Below are 18,228 nucleotides of genomic sequence, written 5' to 3' on the forward strand. Positions count from 1 at the left end.
GAGTGGAAGAGAGAGGGAAAGACAGAGAGAAACATCGATGTGAGAGAACCACATCTATTGGTTGCCTCCTGCACGAGCCCTGGCCAGGGCCCGGGGCTGGGGAGGAGCCTGCAAACAAGGTACGTGCCCTTGACCGGAATCGAATCCGGGACCCTTTGGTCCGCAGGCGACTCTATCTACTGAGCCAAACCGGCTAGGGCTCCCATGTCTTAGGTTTTATGCTCCACTTCTTCGCGTTGATCTGAAGCACCTCTTTTGTGCCAGTTTTAGAATAGATACTAGCTGCATTACCTCCTGGGTGGCAGGGAGGGAACCTCCAGGGCATTGCTTAGTACTGTGGTTGGCAAACTGTGGCTCGAGAGCCACATGCGGCTCTTTGGCCCCTTGAGTGTGGCTCTTCCACAAAATACCACGGCCTGGGCGAATCTATTTTGAAGAAGTGGCGTTAGAAGAAGTTTAACCTTTTGCACTCGGATATCGAGATTAAAATTACTCTTTGAATGTATCAATAATTTGAAATATAAAAAAATCCAAACAAATAAGTTTGTATGAAAAGAAACTCCAGTTTTTTATTCTACTGCTGCGCTTTGTAAAATCTGGGGTATTTAAAAAATTAAATCCCGAGTAGAATAAAGGAATCGAGAAAAAAGCAAATGAGTGCAAAGGGTTAAGGTTAAAAAATTTGGCTCTCAAAAGAAATTTCAATCGTTGTACTGTTGATATTTGGCTCTGTTGACTAATGAGTTTGCCGACCACTGGCTCAGTGGATTCTTAATCAGCAGGAGAAGCTAAAGAGTTCCTTTCTGAGCTGGTGTCACAGATATCTCTCAGACTTCACGTGCTCTCCGAGGAAGATGGGAACAAGAACGATGCACACACAATACCCCAAGCCACAGCGGCTTTCAGTCCCAAGTTTCAGCATAAACAAGATTCCAGGTTCAGAGGATTCCTCTACTATCACTCTCTCCATCAAGTCCAAGCATGTTATTTACAATTCTTGAATTTTAAGTTGTCCTGTATAAGACCATTTACTACTCATTCTACAGTGAATTTGGAATTCTACGGGATTACTCAAAGTGCGGAACAGTGTGGAGCACGGCTCGGAGAGAGGAGTGCGGACGGGGCCCTGGGCTCCAGGAACAGGCTGCCGTTCTAGCCCGGACGCCGTTGCTGACTTAGGGATACGGTTTTCCTTTAAACTAAGAGAGTTTTCAAAGCTATAATGGGCATTGTGAGGGTTTGGGGGGAAAGGAAAATTATTAGTAAAAATGAGAAAAGCAAATATGAGACACCAAATTAAGGATTCATTTTCATCACGGTAGTCAAGTCTTTGGGATACATGCCTAATAGAGGGAACAGACCCAAAAGCCATTCACGGCTGTGCTTCTTGAGCTGCCCAGCCCCTCCCTGGGAAGGTGGCTGGAAGAGGTTGAACTCCCAGGGCCGAAGTTGCCAGGCTCTTGCTGGGGACAGAGCTCTCGTGAACCCTGGGCGACCCTGTGTTCTGAACCCCAACATTGCCCTTGGAGGATAGTTTGAAATGTGAGTCTTTCCAAAAAACGCAACGGAAACAGGAAAACATTGGAATGTTTGGGTGCTCCTGAGAATGGGGAAGGGAAAAAGAGACAGACTGAGTGCAGCAGACTTTCCGCCAGTGATGGCCGCGGGTCACAGCCGCTGAAGGTTCACTCCTCTTCTCTTTGGCGTTTGCTTCAAATGTTTCTTTTCTTTTTAAGTGTATTTTTATCAAGAGGAGGAAGAAGTGGAAAGTCACGGGAGGAATTCGGCCCAGCTCCCCCACAGCCCAAGCAGGGCAGGCAGAACTCTCCACCTGCCCCGTTCCTCATGGGAACGCCTGCCAGGAACGCGGCCCCCCACGGCGCCCGGCCTCTCCATCAGTCCCTCTGGCACCCACGTGCTGGGCAGGCTCCGGCGAAGACTAAGCACCCAGCGCGAGGTGTCCTCCTCCCATTTCTCTAAGTCTCTTACGGAGCCCGGGAACTTGGAGGCGACGATGACAGCATTCAGCGAGGGCAGAGATGACACTAACGAACGACCAGCTCCGGGATCGCCAGGAAAGACCCCGCGCGGCGTGCGGCGTGTCCGGCCCCGCAGCCTCGCCAGCGGGCGCAGCGGGGCACCAGCCCGGGCCGGGGCAGAGGGCCCTCCTCCGCCAGGCCTCTGACGCAACGCCCCGAGGCCGTCTCTGCGCCCCGATGTGCAGGGGCGGTGTTTGCGCGTCGCGCTTCTCTCCCCGGGGAGAGGCGCTGGGCAGCGCGATCGCCGCCTACGCAGCCCCGCAGGGCTCGGACCCGCCGCCCGGCCCCTGCCCGCGCCTGCCCCCGCGAGGGTTCGCAGCTCGCCAGCGCCCCCCACCCCCACCTCCGCCTTGTCTCCCCAGTCGCCCACCTCAAGGAGGTGGGGTCCTCCCGCGAGCGCGCGGGGAAAGGCGCACGGAGCGCTCTGCCACGGCCGGGGCGCCGCGGCCTGGTGCTCGGCCGGCAACAGGTAGCCGGGCCGGCTGCGCGCTCGGGGAGACGGAAAGGGCTTCTGCTGGGAGCCGGGGTCGCAGGGGCCATCGAGGGGCCGCGGCGGCCGGGAGAGGAAAGGAAGCGGCGGGGCTGCGGGGATCGCGGAGGGTCGGGGTCTCCGGCCCCTTCCGGGGCTCGCCGGCCCCCGGCGGCAGAACGGGCGGTTGTGCAACCCGGGAGCGGGGTCCTCCCAGCACTGGGGCGGCGGCGAAGGCCGTGGAGGAGGAGGGGCGCGGGCTGCCGGTGGCGCCGCCCGGAGGGGGAGTGGGGGGCGTGGCCGCGAAGAGCCCGCCCCCGCCGGCCGCGGCCATTGGCGGCGGGCGGGGGGCGGGTGCGGGCGCGGCGATTGGGGCCCGGTCGCCCGTCACGGAGGGGCCGGCGGGCGGCGACGTAGCGCGGCGCTCGGAACTGACCTACTAACACACATCTCCCGGCGCGGCCACGGCGCCCGCGGACCCGCGCGCCGCCCGCCTCCCGAGCCGCGCCCTCGCCTCCGCCCGGGAGCCCGGCCCCGGCCCCAGCCCGAGCGCCGCCGGGCCCGCTCCCGGCCCCCGTTCCTTCTCCCCGCTGCCCTGCTCGCCGGCCCGAGAGCAGGAACACGGTAAGCGCTCCGCCCACTGCCGACCGGGCCCGGCTCCGGGCTCCCGGCTCGCTCCCGGGGCGCGCGGGCTCCGGGAGCCGGGCGGGGACCGGGCTGTGCGCGGGGCTGGCCGGCGGCGGCAAGTGTGCGCGGGGCATTCGTTACATAAACTTTTGCTGCCTCGTCGGGAGAGGGGACTCGCCACCTTAAGGTGGCTGCTTTGATTGCAGCGCCCTCGCGCCGGCACGTAGACCGGGCTGGCTCGAGCTCCCACCCCGCCCCTCCCCGCTGCTGTTGCATAATGCCTCCTGGTTTCGGGAAAATTGATGTTTTGGTGGAGAGAAGCGGAGAAGGAGCGAGGCTGAGCCATCTGGAGCGGAAAGGGCAACGCTCTTCCCTTTCTCCTGCTTTCTGCGGCGCCGGCGGCGGTGGGGGCGGGGGCGGCCGAGTCCTGGGAAATAGTCTGGATTTTCTTGTCGAGAAAGGGCTGGTGGCGGAACAGGGGCGGCGCGCGGAGAATGCCTGCGCCGCGTTTGTGTTTGTCCGGGCGGAGCGAGCGCGGACGTTTCCTCCGCGTCTGTCGTCAGCGTGTGGCCCCCGCGCTTCGGAGGCTGTGGGTTCGTCCTTGCGCACATTGCATAACCTGCCCGCGGTGAGGGACGGAAGGGTTACGGTGGACCGGGACTGTGCGCGTCCGTGTGCCCCGATCTGGGAACGTTAGCGCAGCGCTGAGGATGAGGTCGTTCTTGACATCCACAGTGCGTCCCCAATAAAAGGGCTCATTTTAACACCCTACAGAACAGGGAAGGGAGACGCCTCGGGTTGAATTCCGACCTCAGTTACTACAGGGCCCGCTCCTGGCAGCATCTGAGCTATCTTTTTAAAGCTGGAACGAGCCCTTGTGACGTTACCGCCCCGCCCCCCTTCCTAATTTTAATGCATTCCTTACGATCAGCCCTTTCCTCGCCTTATTGTTGCTTTTTCAGACACGACGTGACAGATCACATAAGTTTCCTGGAAATGTTGCATTATGTAACTGCTGGATTTGCTGGCAGTGAGCATAGGAAGAGGGAGCTAATTACGTGATTTTATAATCCTGTTACAAAGAAAGTAGGACAATCTCAGACTTTAAAAGGCACTGTGACGTTTTTGAAGGGATAGATTACACAGGGAAACAGACAACTGGGGAAGCACCGAGTCTGCTTCTGCTGCCTAACGTATGTCCTTTCCCTCCATGAAATGTGCATTCTTCTAAATTTAGTCCTATCAGATCTTAGCCGTGTGGCCTCCCGGTGCTATTTCTGGTGTTTCTCCAGGGCGGTGTGCAAACCCCTGCTCAAGGCCGTGCGCTGTAGTTTCACCCACGCCTTCGGCAGCTTTGATAAGGTTGTATTTTTAGGAAGACATGTCCCGGAGCCCGGCGATGTGCTGGACTCCGACTCTCGTATCTTTTTAAAGGACAGACAGCTCAGGGCAGCGCTGCTCCTGCGGAGGCCGGGTGGCCCGTGTCATCCACCGGCCTCGGCTTTTGTCCATAACAGCAGCGAATGATTCCCCGGTGTTTATTTCACGTCGTATTTTTCTCCAGACCAGATAAGACTTATGGGAAACAAATATACATTAGTAGACTGTATTTTTGCCTGGATAACCTGTTTTTGTTTATGTGAGGAGAGATGAATATACTGTAATGTACCCAGATTTTATGTTTATTCCTGAACTCTTAATGTGTAATATGTATGTACATGATGGTGTGTATATGTCAGATTTTCCTAACATTTAAATCATTAAAAGTGCCGCGTCGTGGGTGGTTTTTGGGGTGTATTGTAAAGCTTCACCACTGGAACAAATCATATCACCCCAAATAATTGCAGCCGCTTCCCTAGAAGCTAGTGCTGCTCCGGCGGTCAGACCGGCCTGCAGGGGCCGCGTAGTCCCCTCCCGCCGCGACCCTGGCGCGACCCTCCCTCCTGCGGGCCCGCGGGGTCTGGCCGCGAGGGGGTGGGCACCCCAGCACCCCGGGCGGCGCTTCTGCTCGGCGGCCGGCGCGCCCGCCCGCGGGGTCCCCGCATTCCTTTGTTCTGGCGCGGGGTCCGGGCGCTGCGAGGCCCCGCTGCGCCGCCCACCGGGCGGGGGCGGGTCCGGGTGGGCGCGGCGCCGCGGGCGCGGGGGGACCGCCGGGCCGGGAGTGCGGGGGCGCGAGGGGTGCACCGGGCCGAGGGAGGGGAGCGGGCGGGGGGCGGGAGGGGCCGCTCCCGGGAGGGCCGGGCTCTGCGCGGAGCTCCGCAGACACCTTTGTTCCCGGACCGAGCGCCTGGGTGCGTCACGTGTGGAAAAGACTGAACCTCCAGTGCCCACACGGCACGGAGATGGGGGTGCGGGCTCCCCAGCCCCGCTGGAGTGGCTAGTTAAGTGGATGTGTTTTTTAACCCATTCGTTTCTGCGGTCAACGGCTAGAGAACAGAACTGAATCTCCTAGATCAGAATGCAGACCCCACCGCGCCACAGCCGGCGTCCTCCGCGAGGGGAGCTTCCCTCCCGTGTCCGGGACACGTCGGGGGGGACGGGCCCCGGGTCCGCCAGGGAGGTCTGCGACGCGCAGCTGTTCTCTGACAGCGCCCCACTCAGGTGCCCCATTAAAAGCTGGCTTCCGGGACCCAGCCTGTGTCCCCCCCCTACAGTCCCCTACAGAATCCCAGGCCGCCGGCGCAGAGGACTCCTTTGGTGAAGGGTCCAGAGCGCAGGCCCTGGGCGGCAAGAGCTGGGTCCCCAGGCCCGGCCTGAGCTCTCCTGGGCCTGGGGAGTGAGGCCAGGGGAGCTGGGCACTGAGAGGAGCTCAGGAAGCGCTTCCTGTGTTACTGACCAGGAACCAGATGATCATTTTTTCTAATAAAGGTATTCGCCTTCCTTATCCCGTTGCCCGAGTCTCTGTGCGCTAACAGTAAGGACTGAAGTTTGTGCTGAGCCTATAGAGTTAGAGATCCTTCTAGAAACACTTTTTTGTTCTAATCATGATTAACCTTTTTCTCAAAACCCTTTGCCATTGCGTCCAAGGTGATTGCGTTAGAAGGGAATTCTTGGCAGGATCGCAGGACTCCAGACTTCCCAAGTCACCGGGCCAATGTTTGGGGAACTGTTGCAGGACCAGAGAGGGCTCACGGTGGCAGCAGCGATGGTAGACGTGCCATGGCTCCGCTTTCCAGCCTCTTGGCCTCCCTGGCAGTTTCCTTCGGCCTGGAGAGTCTCTGCCCCTAACATTGTAGGGCCTGAGGTCTGGGCGGGAGGGAGGCCACCATAGGTTGAAGTCGTGAAGAACAACGTTTTCTTTGGTTTACCCTGAATCTGTGGCACAGGAGTCTCCGCTCAGAACCAGAGGGGCTAAGAGGGCCTGGACTAGCCCTCATCACGGATGCCTTGGTCCGCCCACTCCCCAGACTGAGATCAGGAGCTGACCTCCCCTAAACACTCGCCTGCACGTTCCGGGCGCTGTGCTGAGTGTTCTGTTACCAGCCCCATTCCGTAGGTCAGGAGGTGGAGGCACCGAGATTAATGAGCAGCCTGACAACGGGATGGGGGAGGCCCGCTGGCAACCCTACCCCCCCCCCCCCCCCAGCTCTTCCCCGAGTGTGAGTACAAGCTCATTGTAATTTTTGAAGCAATTTCCTTTTCTGTGTTAAAGGCTTATCTTTGCAAAGTGCAATTATAACATGACTGTGATGCAACAACCTGCAAGTTCAAACCCTTTGTTAGAGCCCTTTCCCGGTTGAGCAATGCGCCTGACTCACCCGCTGAGTGGATATTTCGAGTTGACCTTGCCATGGTCCGGGAGCCGGTTCCCAGACGTGACTGCGATTGCAGCACGCAGTGGAAAGGTGCGGTCATGTTGCCTGGCCTCTTATTTTTACCCGAGCTAACATCACACATACTTCACTATTTCCATTGTGATCCACATGGCATCGATGCTGTTAGAAGTTGTTTATTTTTAATTTGTATTGAGGAATGAGAGCACACTTGGGATTCAGTTCAAAATGTGACAGAAACAATGTACATGAAGTTTCCTTTAATATTCATCTCTTGTTTTTGTAAGGTAGACCTGTGTTCCAGAGGGTTAACACATTGTTTGATATCCTGTTATTTTTCTAAGTTATACTTGAGTTGATTTTTATCCAAATCGGACTCATACGAGAATGTCGAAAGATGCTGACCTTTGATCACAGACATTACATAAGAGTTTTTCAGTTTCAAAATGAAATTACCACCACTCCCTCTCATCTCTCAGATTTCTTTGCAAATAACTTTCCTGTAGTATAAAAAGAAAATGCTGTTCTCATATGGTTTGCATCAGAGCGCATGAGCTTGTTTTATGATAAGAAAGTTTAGTAAGGATTTGCTAGAAGCCTTTCGTAATGATGTGTGCAGTTTCATTGGAATCAGAATATATATAAGCCTTTTTAGTTATCTGAACATGGTGTCTTTTATTAATTAACTTTCCAGAGATCTTAAACTGCAACTAAGTAGCCTCCCAATAAACACTCAAAATAAACATTTATAAAAACCCTGCCCTGCTCCTGAGGCACAGAGTAAAGCAGATGATATTTGTAGTCATATGCCAACTGGGAGAGAAAGTGAAATTAGCCTGGCCCGTGTGGCTCAGTGGTTGAGTATGACCTATGAACTAGGAGGTCACTGGTTCGATTCCCATCAGGGCACATGCCCAGGTTGTGGGTTCGATCCCCAGGAAGGGGCGTGCAGGAGTCAGCCAGTAGGTGATTCTCTTTCATCATTGATGTTTCTCTCTTTCTCTTCCTCTGTCTGAAATTAATAAAAACATTAAACAAGAAAATGAAATTTAAAAGAAGCAATCAAAAAGTCAAACTGGGGAGAATTGGAGTGCTTCTTCAATATGACCACAAGCATGCAGGAACTTTCCCTACCATACCCCTCCCACCCACCCTTTGCCCACACCATTTTTGCCACCATTACTTGCTGTGTACTTACCCGCACACTGTCCTGTAACTGGATTACCTTGTGGTTGCTGGTGTCCCTTAAGAGTTGAGCTTAGACTGATAAATTATCTTTCTGAAAGTGTCAAGAAAAAGATCCCCATTTGAAATGACTGCAGACTTTTAACCAGTGCACTGCGGTTCCGCCCCACCCCTCAGTCCCTCCGTCTTAGGGAGGGCGGTTTGGTCCTGATTTCTACCGCCCCGCAGCTGTGTCAGCCTCCGCAGCTCTGCGCGGCCTCCAGGACGTTCTCATGGGCCAGGTTACAAACACTGGCTTCTTTGACCTAAAAAGTGCCATTATGCTGTTTTATTTCAGTTCCTGCAGTTATTTCCCTGCTATAGCGAAATGCAATTTTATCATATATTTAAATTTAAATCTCATTTTCAAGTCATGTTTTGTGGAGGATGAGGAGCAAGAAGCTTTCATTCATCATAAACTGGATCAGTGGTTTTGACACGTTTATTTATGGGTGCACCCAGATAGAACACGTAGGCCCATTGTTGCTGTGACGGGCTAGGTGTTAGCAAAGTGTGAGAGTGCCTGTTTATGTGTGTGCGTATCTCAGTAAACACACCTTTCTCTCTGGCTTAACGGTCACGTCTGTGTTACTGCAGACAGAATTATATTGTTAACGGGAGGCACTTCATTGGCACGTGGAGAGGTTTAACATGGTTTTCTCCTTTTAATTTAAAAAGCCTTTTGTTTTTCCGACTGATTAGAAATCCTCTTTCTTGCAACTTCAGTGTTTCCTGAGTTTTTGTCCCCCACTCCACCCTTGGTTGTACGTGTGTATTTTCTTCTGCATAATCTCTGCTTTTAAATACTGGCTTTCATTCTTATCCATGAAAAGAAGTAAAGCATTTTATTGAAACAGTCATGCCATGGATTGTACACACGGGAAGAAAATGTAGGTTAATCTTTTACTAGTATTAATAGTTTAAAGAGCCATGATTAACTTTTTTTCCCTTTCACTTAAATGGCACTTATCTCCAAAACAAGCACTGCCTGCTTACTGGCGAGAGGGCTTACAGGGCACAGAAAAGGCCTTTTTGTTAATGATGTCTGTACTGTACCTCTCAGGAGTAAGCCGCATTCGGGAGAGGAGAGGAACGAGGAGATAGTTCTATAAAAATGTTTCTATGTCATTGGGCATATGAAATAGTGTTCCTTCTTTTATTGACAGATTTTAAAATAAAAATATATAAAAGGAACAATTTGCAATAAGCCTTCTCCTTTAAAGAGAATTAATAACAAAATTTTCCTATAATAGAGTTTAGTGTCTAAACTATTAGTAAGATTTCGGATACTTGGAACAAAATGCTGCTGCTTTTCGTGCTCCGTGGAGAGTGCGAAGTGCCGAGGGCGCCCCTCCAGGAGGAACTTGGCCTAGAATCGATGTCGTAAAGTTTTATTCTTTTAGAGGAATTTTCTAAGCCACATTTTAATCTTAATTAAAAGCAATATTCTGGTCACTTGTGTTAAATAGACTTTAAAACTCCCGGCTTATGAAAGAGAACCCCTGCCTGTGGAAATAGTGTCACGTACTGCGAGAAAGCACTCACTAGCCACAGCACGTCCACATTAGACGGGGAGAAGGGCCATTCGGGTGTGATGACGCCTGCTCTTCAATTTCTCTTTTTATTTGTTTTTAAGAAGCAGCCACATTACCTAATGGGTGTAATGAAGCTAATCATGCTGACTACACCAGCATCATAGAATTGGCATTTAATGCCAGTTACTCACCAAAAAGGAGACTTGAGCGGTGACCGATGCGCACGATGTCAGTGCAGGTGGTCCGAGTACAGGAGGCCGAGGCGAAGTGGCTGGGACGTTCGTGGCCAGGGGGCGCCTCGGGTTTGAAGCGAAGCCGTTGGTGGAGCACGCACAGCGCTGTCCTCCGGGCTCTGAACTGCCGCTGCGGCCGCCCGGTTTGAGTTCGTTGCTGAGAGACGCCGAGGCGCCGGGCCCTTCTCTGCCTTCAGCTGCCCGTGCTCCCGGGACGGCCACTCGCCTCCTGTGATTGAGCGCCCACTCCACGCCCAGGTTGGAAAGGGATGCAGTGCCATAGCTGTGATTTTTCTTTTCCTCTGTTTATTTTAGCATGAATAGAATTTCCAAGAGATTAACATTTTAGCCGAGATAGGAAAAGTTAGTGTTTTCTCAATTCATTAAGTACCTCGAGGTGTGAAGCAGCTCCGAGGAAGCGGGAGGAAGTCGGGTGGTGCCTCTGTTGCCTGGCAGTTCTGGCGGCATCTAGCATTGCCGCACCGTCCCCACCGTGACTCGGCAGGTGGGCGTGTGTCGCTGAGGAGTGAGGGTGACCCAGGAGGGGCCCTGTGGATGAGGGGCACTGCGGAGTATGCACCCACCACCCTGCCAGGTGAGCAGAGGGCGCTGCCGGAGGAATCGGATCGGAGTCGCGCCGGGTGGGGGCTGCGTTCTGCCCCGTCCCTGGCTGTGTGCCGCTGGGCAAGTCCCCTGACTGCTCGGCGCCTCCGTGTTCCCACCTGGAAGTGGTCGTTGTGGGGCTGGGGGTGCGCCAGGCCCGGCCTCAGTGGCTGCAGCACAGGGAGTGTCGGTAAGTGTGGTGTGTTTTACCATCATCCCAAGACAAAGCCGTCAGCTGACGGCCGTGCGGCCCGTGCGCCGGCCCGTGGTCTCACCGCGCCGCCCACTGCACTGTCTCCCACCCAGGCTGGGCCCGGGCGCCTGGGCGATTGGTTTTCCCCGCGGCCTCATGTGCCCCGGGCTGGCTCAGTGCACAGCAGGGACATGTGTTGAATAAATCAGTTAATGAATAAGAGAAGCTCTCTGCTAAGAAGTAAAACTTTATTTTAGAATTTACAAAGTATTAGAAAGAAAATATCAGAAAAGTTTGTTGGTTACAAAACTCTTATTAAATCAAATGAGTTGCTGTCAATGAAATATTGAGCAGCTAATATGTTCAGTTTGTTGCTAGGATACAAGTATGTTAATTGGGCTTTGCAGCACAGCAGGTCCTCCAGTAACGTTTAATCCCACGTGGTGCGTTTTGACATCGGTGAGATTGCTCTCCTTATGGTCCGTCAGGAAAGTGACGGCGCCCATCAGGACAGCGTGTGAGGCTCGCTGCTGGGCATGCAGGACAGGCGTCCGGAGAGCACCGTGCGGGGGCGACTGTCCCAGCTGCTGGCGCACTCGCCACACCGCACAGTTGTCGGTAGACGATGTGAGAGAAAGTTCCCGCGACAGCCGCGGTGCCGCGCAGAGGGTCACCGAGGCGCTGCTGTGCGCAGGCGAGGGGAGAGCCCGTACGCACAGGGAGAGCCTCGCTGGGGGACGCGGGTTTCTGCAGTGGGAATGCACCACAGCGTGTGGTGATGGGAAAGTGACGGACAGCACTCAGACCCTGGGAAGGAAGGGGTGGGAGATTGTAAGACAAGTGGGGTATTTTCCGTAAGTGGGAGTGGGGCCGCTTTCTCTCTGCCTCGGCCAGAACTCTAGGGGACTTTTAACTGAGTTAGGGAATACAGATCCTTAAGAGGGAAGAAACCATCCCGCGCAGAGGAAAAGTCCGTTTCTGTGTCAGAAGACAGAGCCCAGTGGAGAGGTGCCGTGCCGCTGGTGTAACTGGACAGGCCCCTCGCCGTGCCCGCACTGCTGCGGCCGCTCCTCGCCCACATTTTCCATTAAAGTTGGGTTTTCAGAAACTTGGTATTAATCCCAAATTTCACTAAGTCCCAATTCACTGTTTTTGTGTTGGCTCAATTTGATAGACAAAAATGTGGCATTTAACCTTATTTTTATGATCCTGAAATTATTGCATCATTCTTTCTATTACTTCTGGAAACGACACAAGAAGGTGGCAGGCTTTTCCAGCTGATGAAATTAAACTTCATCTCACTCGTCATCAGAAAACTATGCACAGCGGAGAAGGGGTGGCTCTGAGCAGGAACAGGCCCCTCGCCAGTGTGGCGGGCGGACACGCGGGCCGCCCCAGGCGGGCGCCGCACCGCGTCTCCTTCAGGAAGGGGTACCTTCTGGAAAATTAGGTGGAGAAACTGTCTGGCATCACAAATCCAGAAACCACCACCAAAAGGCCGTTATGGGACCTAAATGGGTTTGTTATCTCATGGCAAGTCAAATTCAGGTTATAAATATTTGGTCAGTGCAAGGGGAAGCTAATTGATGGTTTTATTTTTGAGTTTTTATATTTTGTTTGAAAGTAATTTGTAAAGTGAAAAGAAATTCTTTTCATTATTACATTCTTTCAGTTTAAAATATTTATTTTTATTTTTATTGATTTGAGAGATGGGAAAAGGGGGAGGGGGAAGGGGGCAGGAAAGAGTGAGGGAAGGAGAGGGAAAAAAACATCGGATGTATTGTTCCACTTATTCATGCATTCATTGGTTGCCACTTACATGTGCCCTGACGGGATCGAACCCATAACCTTGGCATATCAGGATGATGCTCTAACCAACTGAGCTGTCGGGCCAGGGCCTAAAATAATCTTAAGTTTCAAGAATCCTATTGTACTTACAAGAAAGAAAAAACACACCTCTGAATAGTCACGGTTTATTTTAGTCCAAAGCTACTATATAAATGCATCTATTTTGACAGAATTTTCAGGACCAAAAACAGCACTTTGGATGCTTCACTCTTAAGGGAATGTTTGCTAAGTCAGGTAGAAGGACCAGAGAAAGGCACGCCCCGAGCTCACAGCTCGGAAGCATCGGAAGCGCTGGCCCTGGCATTGCTGCACTGTGCACCTGGCAGGCGGGTGAGGGACAGGTTTGTGCCCATATAAGAGGCAGTTTAAAACAGCTACAACTTGGTTGTTTGTGTGATTTTTATTTAGTTATGGGGGAAATAAGAATTTAGCTCCATTTGACTTTTATTCCATACTAGGGGCCCGGTGCACGAAATTCATGCATGGGGGCGGGGATCCCTCAGCCTCACCTGAACCCTCTCCAATCTGGGAGCCCTCAGGGGATGTCCTACTGACGGCTTAGGCCTGCTCCCCATGGTTCTCTGCTCTCTGCAGACCTGCCTGCTTGACGCCACCGCAGGCCCTGGTGTCTGCTCTCTGTGGGGGCCTGCTTGCCCTTTGCCGCCGGGGCCAGGGCAAGCAGGGTCTGCTCTCTGTGGGGGCCCTGCGGGGGACTGCTTGCCCCTTGCTGCCATGGCCAGGGGCAAGCAGGGCCCTGCTATCTTCTTGCTCACTGTGGAGGACTGCTCGCTTGCTGCGGGGGACATTCCCACCCCATCCCCGGCTGCTTGGGTGCGTGCCAGCTCGGAGTGCCTGTGTCCTGGGCATGTCCCGCCTCACCCCTGGCTGCTCCACACCTGTGGCTGGGGGGTCGTTCCGGGACACCAGCCACTCTGGGCCTATGCACAGGCCTACAGGCTCAGAGCGGCCTGGCTTCCGAGGATGCCTGTCCCCAGGACGCAGGCCACTTGGCACCGGGCCATGAGCAAGCAGCTGTCCCGCCCCCAGCCACTCTGCGCCTGTGCATGCAAATTAACCCACCATCTTTGTTGGGTTAATTTGCATACACATCCCTGATTGGCTTGTGGGTATCGCAGATGTATGGTCAATTTGCATATTTCTTTTATTAATGTAGATACTTATAGGACTTGTTTACTGATAGTAAAGGAGTTTACTTGGGAAAGTTCCTCTTAAGAGGTTAGCTTGCTTGCTTCTCAGTGATATAAATGTTATGTCACATTTTTTAAAAGCACCACTATGTTCAAGGGCTATAACACTTACCGACCAGAGGTGCCTGCCATTTCCTTCCTGCGAAATGCCATCCCCGCACGCCGGTCCCCACCCCACCTCTCCTGCTCCTGAAACAGCCTTCCTCCACATCCATACATCCTTGGGGTTCTCGCTCACTCCCCGGACCTCGCACTGATTGCTCCGCCCCAGGTCTCCTTGCGGGTTTGTCCTTGACAACCTTACAGTCTCGGAATCGGGGCACTTCCTTTACAAGACCGCAGGCTCTCTGAAGGAAACTGTGTCTTGTTTGGACCTGTATGCTCTAAATGCTTGGCATGGTTCCTGTCCAAAATTGCTGGTAAATATTCACCAAATGGATAACTGTTTCTCCTCCTGTGTTGCAGGTCACCTAGAAGACCCCCTCCACTCGGCGGGAGACCGTCCCGGGCAGGGCAGGCGGACAAAAGGAAGAACGTGGATGGATTTTAGAGCGCAGGTTGGAGAGCCTTTGAGAGCCCCGGGGGAGTAACTGCTCCCCGCGCTGCACAGAGAGGCGCGGCTGTCTCCGATGCAGCTGAGGAAGATGCAGGCCGTCAAGAAGGAGCAGGCCTCCCCGGACCCTGGCTGCGGCGCGGACAAGGTGGTGATGCTTAGTTCGGCCTTAACGGACGTCTCCGAGGACTTGTCGACGGGAGAGGAGCTGCTTCTAAGTGAAGGGAGTGTGGGGAAGAGCAAATCCTCCGCGTGCCGGAGGAAGCGGGAGTTCATCCCCGATGACAAGAAGGATGCCATGTATTGGGAGAAAAGGCGCAAGAATAACGAAGCTGCCAAGAGGTCACGGGAGAAGCGCCGGCTGAACGACCTTGTCCTGGAGAACAAACTGATTGCTCTGGGAGAAGAAAACGCCACTTTGAAAGCTGAACTGCTTTCCCTGAAATTGAAGTTTGGTTTAATTAGCTCCACAGCGTATGCCCAAGAGATCCAGAAACTCAGCAATTCCGCGGCTGTGTACTTCCAGGACTACCAGGCCGCGGCGCCCGGCGGGGGCGCCTTCGCGGACGAGCCGGCGGCCAGCAGCTGCATTTCGGTCATCAAGCCCTCTCCGCAGGGCTCGCCGGCCGGGGGCGCCGAGGGCTCCCTGGGGCCCGCGCAGGAGGGCGCTGCGCAGAGCCAGAGCGGCTGCCCCAGCCCTGCCGGCAAGCTCCAGGCCATCAAGCAGGAGCCGGTGGAACTGGAGGGCTATGCCCGAGAGCCCCGGGACGACCCCGGCGCCTACCGAGCGGCCGTGTATCCGAGCTACGTGGGCAGCTCCTTCCCTGGCTACTCACACTCCCCGCCTCTCCTGCAGGCCAGCCGCTCCTCCAGCAACTCCCCGAGGACCTCGGAGGCCGATGAGGGCGCCGTGGGCAAGTCCTCGGACGGAGAAGATGAGCAGCAGGTCCCCAAAGGCCCCATCCACTCTCCCCTGGAGCTTCAGCACGGACACGCCGCGATGGTCAAAGTCCCAGAAGCCAATGCCTCTGCTTTGCCACACAAGCTCCGCATCAAAGCCAAAGCCATGCAGATAAAAGTGGAGGCGCTCGATACTGAATTTGAGGCCACTCACAAACTCCCCTCGCCCGTTGGCATGACGGCCAAGAGGCATTTCGGACTCGAGAAGCTCAGTGCCCCAAGTGCGGGCCACCCTCCCCTCACTCCTTTTTCAGTGCAGGTGACCAACATCCAAGACTGGTCTCTCCGGTCGGAACACTGGCATCAAAAAGAACTTATGGGCAAAACTCAGAATAGCTTCAAAACTGGAGTTGTTGAAATGAAAGACAATGGCTACAAAGTTTCTGACCCAGAGAATTTGTTTTTGAAGCAGGGGATAGCAAACTTATCTGCAGAGGTGGTCTCACTTAAGAGACTTATAGCCACACACCAGATCTCCGCTTCCGACTCGGGGTGAATTACTACTGACCAGCCTCCCGCACTGGGCGGCGTCACTGGCCATCGATGCGTACGTTCTGTGTCAGGCTGAGTTTCACTGGACCTGTGATGTCATTTCACTGTACCGTTCACACGTTGTCTGTCAGGTCTCTTTCTCTGCACAAATTATTATGAAGATTAGATTGTGTTATCACCCTGCCTTGTGTATAGTCAAATAGTCCATGCAAAGACTATATACTGAACATTATTTTTTTGTTCTATTATAAAGTGTGTAAGTTACCAGTTTCAATAAAGGATTGGTGACAAACACAAAATTTCTGCTTCATTGCACTTGATTTTAGGGTAAAGAAAAACCATTTAGATATTACGTATTCTGCAATTTACTTATTTAGGGGTTTCCCCCCACCCCCGAGTAAGGGAAAACTGAAGTGTAAGTTCAGCAAATAATTTGTTTTTCTTCTAATTTGGCCCAGGCTGTAAGTGAAAATCAAAGAGAGGGGGGAAAATAACAATGAGTTTTCTTGCATTTGAGACTACTTTGCTAATTTGCTCCCCATTATCTGTTTTTCTTTAAAGTTAAGTTTTCTTCATATTTTTTAACTAGAAAAATCCAATATTTTTGGCATCAGCTTGTCTTTAGTCATCTCTCTTTAAATATGACACATGGGTGTGAATAGTTGAGTCACTGACCCACTTTATTAATTAGAGGTTTTTTAAAAGGGTGAATAAAGACTAGGGGTGAAGTCATTTTTTAAATGTTATTGTAAATCTTAACAGTTCTAGAGTATAGTCATCTAGGGAAGTAACTTAATGAGATTGTTTTTATTTAGTTTCCAAAATTTTAAAGAGCATATCAGTTATCACATTTCAACATACATGGTCTGAGTCTATATAATGACGTGTTTTTTATGATTTGTCAATGACTATAAATAATAGTTCTAGTTCAGCACTCTTTATAACACACACACAAGTCCAGAAGAAAGCCTCCTTCTGAGTAAATGTGAGAAGACCACATGGTGATGTGTCGGCCCCCGCTGAGCCCTCCCGTGCTGTCAGGCACAGACGGCGTGCTGTCCGCAGCCTCCGGCGCCTGGCGGGCGGGTGTGGGTGCTGTTGGTCAGGCACAGCCGTGTCCATAGCTCCGCCCTCAGAACTGTCTCTTCCTCGCCGACCTCTCTCCTCCAGAAGTCGGTCCAGGGACTTGAGGTTTCATAGAGCAGGTGCGCAGTGGCAGCCCTCACTCTGCCACCTGCATCTCGGGGGGCCTTCGGAAGAGCCCAGGTGTAACACTTCGTTTTGAGGGTCTGCAGTGCTGGCACGGCTCCACTCAAGTAAAAGCCTGGTTTGTGGCGTTAAACCTCCTGCACGTTCATATTTTAAAAGTCATCGTCTGACGGAAATCAGTGCCAGTTACCCACGTGCCATCCACTTTGTCCTTCTGGCCACAATGACCACTTTTCTCTCTGAAATCTCCTGGCTCTTAGAGAAATGAGTTCCTGGCCTTGGCCTTGGCCTTCTCTGGTCAGTATTTTATTAGTGACTGGGTGGGGCCGAGAGGCAAAACCATCTTTTTTGCCAATGTTGCAAAGCACAGGAGGGCTTAGATATTGGACGGAATCAGAACCCAAAAGCATTTAACAGTCTGGGATGGATGGAATGACTAACAACATGAGTTATAATAGGGATACAGTGTAAAGTTAGTTCCCCTGTTAAATGAAAAAAATGTAGGACCCTGCACACCCAACCTGGCATGGGGTGCTGCCACAGGACTCGGACCAGGACCGAGAGGAGCGGAAGCTGCCGCTGGACCCCCGCCCCCACTAAAGCCCTCCCTGGGGCTGAGCCCACCGTACAGCCCTCAGCTCGCACAGATGCGCAGGCCCTGCTCTCCGCTCTTGCCAGGACAGCCAGCAACATGGCTGCGTCCACTGCAGGTCCCCAGGGCATGGAGCAGCAGGAGTGCTGGGCCGGCACCCGCGTGGCTGTGCTGAGCAGCAGCCTGGCCGGTGGGAAGAAGCTGCCGCCGCTGCCATCTTCCCAACCAGCCCGCCAGGCGCTGCCAGCCAGCCCGCCCTGTCCGACCTGCAGCCTCCAGGCCGGCCGCTCGTGCGGCAGTGCTCTCCCGGCCCGGCGGCGCAGAGGCGCTGCTTGCACCCTTTGGGTCCATGAAGACGGTGCTTGCACAGCTCTTCTCCCCGTCTTCACCCTGCCCCTGGCCCCGCCCCCCGCGGCTGGCACAGGTCCCACCCCTACGATCACGATCGCGGAGAGGAGAGGAGTGTGGAGGAGGAGGAGGGTGGGGCTAGAATCTGAACAAGTGAGGATGGAGCAGGAGAGGGAGGACCATTTGGGACTGGCCTTCGAAGCCCTGGCCAGGGGTGGGTGGGGTCACAGGCCAGGGCCTGGTAGGTCTTCACTGTCCCTGGGAAGGGGTGCGGTGACAGTGAGGGTGACCGCTAGGGCCTACGAGAGCCCTTTCCCACTCG

The 18,228-nt window shown here is 53.7% G+C and overlaps 1 protein-coding gene and 1 long non-coding RNA gene across 3 annotated transcripts; one reads left to right on the plus strand and one right to left on the minus strand.

Annotated features, from left to right (window-relative positions):
• Nucleotides 1–1,284: 1,284 nt before the first annotated feature.
• Nucleotides 1,285–2,893, minus strand: LOC129151610 (uncharacterized). Its single transcript, XR_008558250.1, has 2 exons — nucleotides 1,916–2,893; nucleotides 1,285–1,727 (listed from the first exon to the last, which is right to left on the minus strand). It is a non-coding gene; the product is annotated as an uncharacterized LOC129151610 (long non-coding RNA).
• Nucleotides 2,894–2,914: 21 nt separating this feature from the next.
• On the plus strand, nucleotides 2,915–16,056 carry NFIL3 (nuclear factor, interleukin 3 regulated). 2 transcript variants are annotated; one of them, XM_054727014.1, is made up of 2 exons: nucleotides 2,915–3,132; nucleotides 14,218–16,056. In XM_054727014.1, the coding sequence occupies exon 2, from the start codon at nucleotides 14,382–14,384 to the stop codon at nucleotides 15,759–15,761; it is 1,380 nt and encodes a 459-aa protein (XP_054582989.1). In that variant the 5' UTR covers nucleotides 2,915–3,132; nucleotides 14,218–14,381; the 3' UTR covers nucleotides 15,762–16,056. The 2 variants fall into 2 exon arrangements, with proteins under 2 accessions (XP_054582989.1, XP_054582990.1); XM_054727015.1 differs by lacking the exon at nucleotides 2,915–3,132 and adding an exon at nucleotides 4,310–4,328.
• The last annotated feature ends 2,172 nt before the right edge of the window (nucleotides 16,057–18,228 follow it).

Source organism: Eptesicus fuscus, chromosome 15 (assembly GCF_027574615.1).
Source record: "Eptesicus fuscus isolate TK198812 chromosome 15, DD_ASM_mEF_20220401, whole genome shotgun sequence".
Taxonomy (NCBI): Eukaryota; Metazoa; Chordata; class Mammalia; order Chiroptera; family Vespertilionidae; genus Eptesicus; species Eptesicus fuscus.